General features: G+C 54.5%; 2 protein-coding genes across 2 annotated transcripts; one reads left to right on the top strand and one right to left on the bottom strand.

Moving 5' to 3' along the window:
* The first annotated feature begins 1,346 nt into the window (after nucleotides 1-1,346).
* FOXD1 (forkhead box D1) lies at nucleotides 1,347-4,298 on the top strand. The gene is made up of 2 exons (XM_027671511.1): nucleotides 1,347-2,644; nucleotides 4,009-4,298. Exon 1 carries the CDS (start codon nucleotides 1,366-1,368, stop codon nucleotides 2,620-2,622), a length of 1,257 nt encoding a protein of 418 aa, XP_027527312.1. The 5' UTR covers nucleotides 1,347-1,365; the 3' UTR covers nucleotides 2,623-2,644; nucleotides 4,009-4,298.
* Nucleotides 4,299-6,389: 2,091 nt separating this feature from the next.
* Nucleotides 6,390-9,616, bottom strand: LOC113961252. The gene is made up of 3 exons (XM_027671447.1): nucleotides 9,281-9,616; nucleotides 8,328-8,351; nucleotides 6,390-7,011 (listed from the first exon to the last, which is right to left on the bottom strand). Exons 1-3 carry the CDS (start codon nucleotides 9,614-9,616, stop codon nucleotides 6,574-6,576), a joined length of 798 nt encoding a protein of 265 aa, XP_027527248.1. The 3' UTR covers nucleotides 6,390-6,573.
* Between the last annotated feature and the right edge of the window lie 566 nt (nucleotides 9,617-10,182).

The following is a 10,182-nucleotide window of genomic DNA, read 5'->3' as shown; positions in this document are numbered from 1 at the left end:
CGTCGCAAGGATCACCTGAAATAGGAACTCGTGCGACTTAATTAGCAAGCAATCCTCTGTGTCACTTTCTCAGGGGTGTTGCTCCTACTTAGAGCAAAATTCGCATTTTAAAGGCCGGCGAATTGTTTTCCTTTGCAGACGAAAGAAGTAAAGCTAAGTCTCTGTTAGTGTTTTCCATAATGGAGAAAGCTGCTTCTCTCCCTTTAAAAACAATAGCCTTACAAATAAACTGAGAATAGCGGTGTGATTTGGAGGCTGTTCTTTGAGAGCTTGTGAGGTCGCCTTAGAGAGATATTTTATTTCATTCTTAAATAAGTTAAACTCTGGATGGGGGAAGGAGGAGAGGAGGGGAGAGAGATGTCTCTAAACCATTCCGCGGACAGAAGTCTGAAGTTTATTAACTCACCACCTCCCTCTCCGGCCTGATTTTTTTTTCTCCTCCTTCCCACGGGAAGCGGCACCCTATCTCGGAGGGCAGCCCTGGAAGACGCGAAGCTCCTAAACCACTCCAAACGGCTCTTTAGGAGATGCTCCAGCTCTTTCCGACAGTTGCACTTTCCCCCCCCCCCCCCCCCCCCCCCCGCAGGGGTCATATGTTATCTTTATTTCCCCCCCTTTTCCTCTAAAGATGGCCCTGGTCGCCCCGCGGCCCCCCAGAGCCCCTCCTAGACGGGGTGAGGACGGGGGGCCGGGACGGTCGCGAGGCGCCCCTCTTCGTGGGGGGAGACACGGCGCCTCTCGCCCCGCCGCGCTTTGACGCTGGGAGCCATGTGATGGCCCCCCCGCTATAAGGCGGGGAGGAAGGCCGCCCTCTCTGGGACTAAGCCCCAGCCTTTTCACCGTCTTTCCTAAGGCCCGGCAAGCCGTCCCCTACGCCCTCCCTCCTCGCCAGCCTCCTCCCCTCTACTCCTCCCAGGACTAGGCGCACTCCCTCCTGCCCCCCATCCATTAATGTCTGGGCTTTGAGGTGAGGAGAAAGAAGGGGGAACCGACTTGCAGGAGCGGCGGCACAGCCCCCCTGCGCCCACAAACCCCGACCCCAACGGAAAAAAAACTGAGAAGGATCCTCAAAAAGGGGGAGGGGAGGGAAAAAAGAGAGAGAGAGACAGAAATCCAAACAGCAGCGAAAAATACCCCGAAACAAAACCCAAGCCAGCCGCCGCCTGTGAGCGAGCGGAGGGAGCGCTCCCGAGGCGCGGCAGCGGCGCTGGGGGCCGGCGCGGCTCGGAGCGGTCCGCCTGCCCGTGGCGGCGGCGGGGCGGCTCTTCGCGGAGCGACGCGGAGGCCTGGCGGCGGCGGGGAGGACACCCGCTCGCCCGCCGCGCCGCGCCGGCCGCCACCGATGCGCTGCCCCGCCGCCGCGCCATGACCCTGAGCTCGGAGATGTCCGAGGCGTCGGCGCTGGCTGAGGAGACCGACATCGATGTGGTGGGCGAGGAGGACGACGAGGAGGACGACGAGGAGCCGCAGACCCGCCGTCGCCGCCGCTCCTACGCCGAGGACGAGGAGGAGGAGGAGGAGGAAGAGGACGAGGAGGATGTGGGCGACCTCCACGACGCCGCCCTGCTGCCGCGGTCGTCCGTGCGCGGCGGAGGCGGAGGTGGCGGCGGCGGCGGCGGCGGCGGGGCGGGCGGTGGGGACGGTGCCGGCGGCTCTCGGCCCCCCTCGCGGGGTGGCCCCCAGAAGGCGGCGGCGAGCGGCGGCGGGGCGGGCGGCGGCGGTGGGGCGGGCGGCGGCGGTAAGAACAGCTTGGTGAAGCCGCCCTACTCCTACATCGCCCTCATCACCATGGCCATCCTGCAGAGCCCCAAGAAGAGGCTGACGCTGAGTGAAATCTGCGAGTTCATCAGCGGGCGCTTCCCCTACTACCGGGAGAAGTTCCCTGCCTGGCAGAACAGCATCCGCCACAACCTCTCCCTCAACGACTGCTTCGTCAAGATTCCCCGGGAGCCCGGCAATCCTGGCAAGGGCAACTACTGGACGCTGGACCCCGAATCTGCCGACATGTTCGACAACGGGAGCTTCCTGCGCCGCCGAAAGCGCTTCAAGCGGCAGCAGCTCCCGGCTCCCGAGCTTCTGCTGCGCGCCGTGGACCCCGCCGCCTTCCTCCCGCAGCCCCCGCCGCAGCCTCCGCAGCAGCCACCCTGCACCTACGGACCCTACGGCTGCGGCTACGGTCTCCAGCTCCAGCCCTACCACCCCCACTCCACTCTCTTCGCCTTCCACCACCCCTCCCCGCCGCCCCGCCAACCGCCCGCCGCCCCTGGCAGCGCCCCGGGTGCGGCGCTGCCCCCCACCGCCGCCGCGCCGCCGGGCCCCTTGCTGCCGGCGGCGGAGCTGGCACGGACGCCGTTCGGCTACGCTCACCCGCTGGGCCCGGCGCTGGCGGCCTCGCTGCACTCCGCCAAGCCCGGCAGCGGCGCGGCGCTGGCCCGCTCGCCGTTCTCCATCGAGAGCATCATCGGGGGGGGGCCCGGCCCCGGCGCGGGCAGCAGCTGCGCCTCGCAGTCGGCCGCGGCGCCGGGGCTGGCCCGCTCGCTGGGGAGCGCCGGGGGCGGCCTGCCCCCCACCGCCGCCCTGCCCGCCGCCCCCGGCTTCGCGGCACGGATCTCTAACTGTTAAGTGTTTGGGAGTCTTTCCGAAGGTAGGATCTGGGGTATCTCCTTTCTCCGCCGCTCGGACGCCCGGCGGACGCCGCTCGCAGGGGCTGCCTGTCTTTGCGTGGGGATATTGTGACGGGGATCGGGAGGCGTCCGCCGCGAGCGGCGGACCTCCCGGGACCTGCACGAGTGCAAAGCCAGGTCTAGATCTAGATACTGCACGGGCAGGCGGTAACTACATCGGAAAGTTATTCGTTACTCCTTAAAAAGTAAAAAAAAAAAAGGTGATAAATAATGTCTCTAAACCGTTTAAGTTCAGAGATTCTCAGGTCTAGGAGCTTGAAAACAGTAATGTACAGGAAAAAAAAGGCTTGAGGGAGGACAGCAGAGCAATACTTTTTCATTTTAGGACACTTGTCTCATGTACTTTTATAAAAGAAAAGATTAACGTGTTTACACAGAAGAAAGTCAAGATTATCATTTCTTATTTTAACCTGTGTTTTGTATTATAATAGACTTACGGAGTTTTTTATTTTGTACTTTATGCGTATTCTTTACAAGGAATATTGTTAAAAATTACTGGCAAGTATTGTACCATTTTAATGTAAAATTTTTACACATTTTCAAAAATAAAAATTTTAATTTTCAAAAAAAAAAAAAAATCAAAACCAAACCCAAAGACCAAAGGATCCCAGCCAAATAATTGGCTTTGGATCCTTCCCTCCTTAATATTTCTCATTTCTTTGAGACACTGACAATTTTTTTCTTCGGGATTAATAGCACAATAGTCAAGGAATATTATAGCTTGAAATTTATTATGTCCGGATTTGACCATAAAGAAGAATATCAGAATATGGTCTTTGCAGTCAATGCGTTGTTAACCCTAGCAGAGAATGATAGACATTCCTCCCCCAAAGAAAAAAACAAACAAAAAACACAAACAAAAACCCCACCCAACACAAAGCAAACAAACAAAAACAAAAACCCCAAACAAAAGACTACAAAAAACATCAGGGACAAAAGACAGGATAAATAGAAATAGGTCTCTCTGTAAGGCACCAATCAGTGGATTGATTAAAAAGCCGGTTTAAAACTATTTTTATACTTTTGGGTGTGTTTTAAATCACAGCTGCATCACAGTTTTGTTTCCAAGAGGCCCAAAGGAAAATACTACTACTGAGAGGCACGTACTGAACTTAAGACAGATTTGCCCCAGACACTTACATTTCTGTGATGATAATAGTGGCCAGTGATTCTACTTTTCAATACATATAATATAAAATGAGCTTTGGAATATCCTTGTGTGATGAGTTGATTAAGTGTATAAGCTGTCGAAGTAAGGATATATAAGTACATGGAACAAACCATGAAAGCAGTTTTTCTCATTCCAAACACTCGTTTTTAACAGCGTAATGTCGATATCTATTTTATGGACTAGAAATTTTTTAACCACAAAGCCGGCCTCGAATATTCAGAACTCGGGCATGGAAAAGAGAAACACAGATTTTAAGAGTAGGGATGTGGTTACTTGTTGTGGACTAAGAACACACGTTTTTCAAACCGGGGAGGCTCTTTTCAAGTACGACTGTATTTATAACAATTGAGGAGACTCGGGGATCAATTATGTGAATTTTCTTAATAAAAAGAATTATAAAAGGTAGGGATGCCTTTTAGTGCTCTTTGAAGTGAGGAGGGAAAGGTGGGGTAAATACATGCATTTACATATCGAAATACTTCGTCGCTTGGTTTTAAGTATTTTCCTAGATAGAAAAGTGATGCTTTTCTGTTTGGTTTGTAGCAAGGCAGTGTTAAATTAGTAGCTTTGAAAAAGCAGGAGGAGTGGACGTAAGATCTCTGCTGGGCTCCATTTGCAGTCTGCAACTGGAAGGCTCCTTTGGGTGTCCCGGGTCCATTAGAAGACAAAGAAGTAGAGTCCGTTTTAATTTTTAAAACTAAAGGGAAAATACTCCACAGACACCGTGTATGTACCTGTGATAGCGCGTCTTTTTCACGAGAGACCGATTAACTCGCTTTCCCCGGGACTGGCCAGGGGGATGCCGGTCCAGCGCGGGGTACCGAGCTCGGCAGAGGCCCCCCTCGGACAGTCAGATAAAATCAAGCAGAGAAAGGTTTTGCCGGGATGAAGGCAGCTGTAGCAAACGCGACCGGCGATGCCCGGCTCCCCGAGGAGGGACGCTGCCGGCCGTCAGTCTGGATTCTGGCTTCTCGAGTCCTCGCGCTCTCCACGAGCAGTTACGTGGGAAGAGTAGGTTCCGGCGATCCACCCTGTGTTTGTTTCTGTTGGCTTCCCCGCAGCAGACTCTGGGGAGCCCAGCGACTCCCCTGCGCGGAGCCGGGCCCGGCCCGGCGGGCGGCGGGGTCGAGCGTCCCCGCCGCCTGTCCCTCAGGTCTTCTCGGAGATGCATGGCAAGCAAACTGTTTGGCCACTTGTTTCTTCCACGCTTTCCGCCGGTTGCCTTCATCCCATGCGGACAGGGCCTTCCCCTGAGAGCTGGTAGGGAAGCTAGCAGGAGCAATTTGCAGTACGTGGTGTAGATTTTTTTTTCTCCTTTAAGGAAACGGGAATCGGGGAAGAGGTTTGTGGCGTTGGTGGAGGACCCTTTCGCCTGTTCTCCTCGAGTCGACGGGGAAGCCGCCCGTCCTCGGCCTCGGTTCCGGCGGTCCCTGTTCCCAAGCCGCTGCCCCGGAGCAGGTGCCGCCAGAAAAGGCGCCGGCCCCGCAGACCTTTGATGAGCTCGCAGCACCGCCGGGCCGCAGCGCCCCACTCGCATGCTAATGGCCCGCCGTGGTCTCCACGGCTTTCAAGGCTGAGAGAGAGGACGTGTAGTCCTCGCAGGGACCTAGCCCGGACGAGCAATTCCTCCAAAATAGTCTGGACCCTAATAAACAATTTGGTAGGACAAGGAGTATAGTGTCGCCTCCTTCTCCTCCTCCCAGCGGAAAAAGTGTGGATTCATTAACCCGTTTCCTTGCTCATCATATCCCCGTAGGGCTGAGACACGAATTACTGGATGTGAATTAGGAGGGGATTGCTCTATGAGGGGACTAATGTTTCAATCAGTCCCTCCAGAAGGACCACACAAAAAGAAACTTTTTAGTTTATGGTGCTATTATGCGGAGTTTTAATCTAGGGGTAGATTTAGCCAAATGTTATCTATTGGGAATTTAATGAAGCCCTTATGTATTCAATCGTCTTTCATGCCACACACAGTGTTTCTATCCAGAAACGTTTCCTTCCACATATTTCTTTGTTTCTGATGGGTGATTTATATATTTTTAATTAGGTTTTTAAAAAAATATTTCTTTTCAAGCATCTTGTATAACGTTTCTCTCAAGCAGGACTGTGTTAAGTCCCTTCCCACATCCCCTATAAAAGAGGTTTCCCCTTCCCGGTTTCAAAGATGATTAGCTTGCACGTCCGCACGCTGTGCCCTTCCTGCCGGAGCATTCCCGCTGCCTTGTACAGAGGGTCCGGACATGGTGCCCTCTCGGTCATCACCGGCGTGGGCTGTGGCGAGCAGCACAGCCCGGTTATCCGGCTGAGCCCCTAGCCCCCCGTGCACAGATCCCCGGCCCTAAAGTTGCACTCCTCACAAACCTTCCCCACCCGCAGCTCCTTCGGACTGCACCTTTGGTCCTGTTTGTATTTCTGGTGCCGCGAGAGGCACCCCTAGGGACAGCGAGGTGTCAGCTGGTGCACACCCCGTCTTTGTAGGCTCGTTTCAAGTACCCAGGATCAACTCCATCCCCGATTCCGGAGGATGCAAGTGGGGTGCGAGGCCCTCACCTGCTCTCAGCTGCTCCCTTTCTTTCGGCGCTGGTGGCAAGGGCAGAGTGCACGGTCGCCCGCACCGAGAGTGAGGCCTCTGCGGGGGATCTGTTGGAAAGTAGATCTCGTTTAACTGTCCCTTGGCATGGCCCAGAGATTCCACTCTGTATGTAATACTTTCCCTCAGTACTTACAGTAAGTACTGCAGTAGTCTCTGATAATATTGCATTTGACACAAATAATGGAAATTTTGATCGTGGCCAAACGCTCCCTGCTCTGGAACTTGCTAACCAATGTAGATCCGTTTTTCAGCTTGTTGCCAGTGGCTCCCTCATCTGCAGCGGTATTCCTCCCACTTCCCTTGGCGCCGGCCACATGCACCATCGGAATCCGGGCACGGGCGGGAACCGGCTGCCTTGTGCCCGCAGTCGGGCACACCACGAGCAGGTAGGTGTCTGCTCGGCCTCCGCTGCCCCTCACCCCTAGGCTCCGATGATCTGCCGCAGGTGATTTCAGGGCCTCTACGCCCTTCTCCACAAGTCCTTTATGCTCTGCAACCCCCACCGTGAGAGCCACATCGAGCAGCCGCCGTGGGCTCTCTGCTCTCTGCCCGTTCCTGCCCTGCAAGGCACGACCAAGATGTTTAGGAGACATTCGCCACAACTGTGTGTGTGTGTGTGTGTGTGTTTGTGTGTGTGTTTGTGTGTGTTTGTGTGTGTGTACGTGTGTGCAGGCAAATGGCACTCCAGAAGGTAACAAGCTGCTGCCGGATCTATGCTGCAGCAACAACCGTTCTCAGTGCCTCCTTAATGTCAGTGCCATCTTTATGCAGATGGGTGCATGTCGATTTTGGAGACAGGCAGAGAAATGCAGGCGAGCCCCAAATCGGTAAACCTCTTGTTCCTGTTTTTCACTTGCAGGACAACTCTGGTCCCCACCGCCGGCCCCCGCCCGAAGGTGTGCTGCGGCTACCGGCCCTGGAGCCACGCCGGACCCCTCCCCGCCGCCCGGCCCAGCTCGCCGCTCAGTTCCCGGCACGATCCAGAAGAACAGAGGCAAAGGCTGTGGGGCTTGGGGGGATACACACCTCAGCAACCTCAGACCAGCCCGGCTGCAGCAGCGTGGGTGGCACCGAGGGCTGTGCGCGGCCGCGCAGTGGCGCAGGGCCTCAGCGGCCTCGGTGGTGCTCTGCCCGTGGGAGCGGGGAGGCACCCGGCGGCGTCTCGGCGAGAATCACCGCGGAAGGCACACAGAAGCTGCACATCGTAAGAAGATGTGCCCTAAGTGCAGAGCTCCGGCTCCGCGGGCTGTCGCGGCGAGGGACAGAGAGGCACACACTGTGCTCTGCTCTACGGAGGAACCTACGGGCTAGGCCTCGGAGTGCACAAAAACTAGAAAAACATATGGACTGGAGTGTACGAAAGGCGCTTTTTTTTTTTTTAAGTGCTGAATCTCACCAATTTCAGAAATTGTACCGCTGAGCTGAATTCAGAACGAAAGTTGTGGATTTTTTTTCAATCAAAATAATTAAACTTGCCCTTCCTCCAAGTCATAAGAGACCTGTTGAATTGATTCTAAGTTTCTCTTTCCCTGATGGAGCAAACGGCATGTAGACGTCTGCGGGGCCCCATATTCAGATGATAAATTATACAATTTATGTTGGAAGCAAAAGGATAAATAGATAATTCAGCTTTTGCATTAATTCGTTTTCTAAGAGCAGGAAAGCCTTAATGACAGTTAATCCGAAGGTATTTCTGTCTCCTCCGCACAATAGAAAAGCATTTGCGTGCATCGAACGCATGTGTACGTTCAGACATGTGTGCCCCTCACCCGGTGATGCCACCTTCCCGAGCAACTGTAGCACTGCAGTGGTCTCTCCGGCAAATTCCTAGGCTTTGGAAAGTCCTTGTAAAACCCGGGTATATGTCTCTTCGTACCGCGGTGGTCGTAGGTCTGCTTCTCTAATTTGATTACAGCAGAGTACATGCACACCTGTATACACGAAATACATGAAATACACACAATCAAGATAAATGAGGTGTCTTCCCTGGGTTTTCTTTTCGTAAAATAAACACTGTCACGTCTGCTTATTCAGCAACCACTAGACGAAACAGATAGCCTTCTAATGTACGTGTATACAGTGAAATTCCACCTGTCGGCTGCACTAAGGGAGGGATAGAGGAGGACAGTCTCTTCGAATCAATAGCTCACTATTAAAAGAACCATTGGTGAGAAAAAAAAATGTCCAACTCCGAGTGAAGAGGGACAGATGTGTCAGGTGACTTTGCCCTAAAGTAGACGGGATTGGAAATTACGGACCATGGAAAAAATAGTTAAACTTTTCATTGCAGCCTGCCTCTGATTGCACAAAATCCCGTCTGGGAAAGCTCGGTAGTCTCTGTTAAACATCCTCCCCTCCTTCTTGGAAGTCCGTAACTTGTCTTTTTCCGTGCAGACGGCGCTGGCTATGGGGCAGCGCACGCAGATGTGTATCATCGCACTGTCCCGCAAGCGCTCGGCAGCCGGCGGCCCCGCTAACACCAAACACAGACCTCTTCCCCTCTACTTTCCGCTTCTGTACGAGAAGCCAAAGGGCGGCCCTTCTCTGGAAATTAACCTCTTTAGATCGCTTTCAGCACGACTTCTCTCGCCATGGTTCTTCTCCGGGTGCTCAAACATCTGCTGGCCGGGACACCGTTTTCGGGGGAATCCCTAGTCCCACCCGGCCGCCCATGAGGCGGGTACCCCGTCCCCCACACCGAAGCAGAGCTACCGACAAGCCACGTGGAGTGAACGTCTCTGCTTTTAAACAGACTACCTTCCCCTCCAGCCTCCTCCCCACCCAGAGGGAGTCCGCAAAAATTTGCTAACACACGCGGGCAAGCCAAACCTGGCGGTCCCACAAGAGCTTTTGAAACCAGTCCCGGAGATGCTGCTGCGCCTGCAACTGCGAGACGGCGCGGTCCGCCCGGGTGAGCGGCGCAAAACTCCGCGGCCGCGCCGGGGAGGAGCCTGGGGCGCTGCGGCAGATGGGCTGGAAGGAACCGTGGTCTGTGCCTCCTCCCGGCCCCAGGTACGCCGCCGTCCTAACTGGGCTGCGCTGGGCCGCCCGCTGGCAGAGCAGACCAGTGCTGCCGTCGAGCGAGTGGCCTGGGTTGATTACTCGCCCTGACGCGGACAACTCGCGGCCCGGTCCGATCCTGTCTTCGGCAACCACGCGGGGCATTTGGAGACACTGTGGGGCGCCTGGGGGCGTGTGGGGTGAGGGGAGCCCGCTGCCGACGCTATAAATCCCTCGGCAATTGAGTTCTGCACCTTTGATTTGAAAAATCGGATTCTTTGAGTGGAAACAGTTGACAGGAACCTAAAAGGATTAGCTGCATTCCACACAGGATCATTTTTACTCGTAACATTTTGAAACGATTGATCCCTTCCAGACCATAAACAATGTCCAGAAAAATGATCTAACGAGACTTCCATTGTTTCCTTTTGTCTACGAATCCCCTTCGCCAGGAGTTTGATTAGGGACTTTGACAGTTGGATCTTAATTACACACACACACCCTTTTCCCGAGATAATTATTGAATTTGAAATAGTTCGCTATTTGGTCCGTAACCTTAATCTGCCAGAAATCGAGCAAGTGCGGAGAAAGCCAGGTAGGGGAAGAAGGAGCAAGGAGAGTGGGAAGGGAGGGGTGTGGGGGCTCAGTTGCCACAGGTTGCCGTTATGAGAGGTGGGGGCATTTCCCATGCTTCCCTTGCTGCCTTTTATGCCGGCCTGGAGGAAGAAAAA

This window comes from Neopelma chrysocephalum, unplaced genomic scaffold (assembly GCF_003984885.1).
Source record: "Neopelma chrysocephalum unplaced genomic scaffold, ASM398488v2 Primary Assembly neopelma1_97102, whole genome shotgun sequence".
Classification (NCBI taxonomy): Eukaryota; Metazoa; Chordata; class Aves; order Passeriformes; family Pipridae; genus Neopelma; species Neopelma chrysocephalum.
The sequence above is the reverse complement of the archived record's forward strand: the minus strand, read 5'-3'. Positions and strand labels throughout refer to the sequence as shown.

Bases quoted from the DNA above. Each gene is read 5' to 3' on its own strand.
- FOXD1 (XM_027671511.1), top strand. From the start codon at position 1,366: ATGACCCTGAGCTCGGAGATGTCCGAGGCGTCGGCGCTGGCTGAGGAG.
- LOC113961252 (XM_027671447.1), bottom strand. From the start codon at position 9,616: ATGCCCCGCGTGGTTGCCGAAGACAGGATCGGACCGGGCCGCGAGTTG. The intron at 8,352-9,280 runs GTTTGGCTTGCC...TAATCAAATTAG, and splicing joins AGCTCTTGTGGGACCGCCAG to AGAAGCAGACCTACGACCAC. The intron at 7,012-8,327 runs GTACGAAGAGAC...CGTGCCTTGCAG, and splicing joins GCAGACCTACGACCACCGCG to GGCAGGAACGGGCAGAGAGC.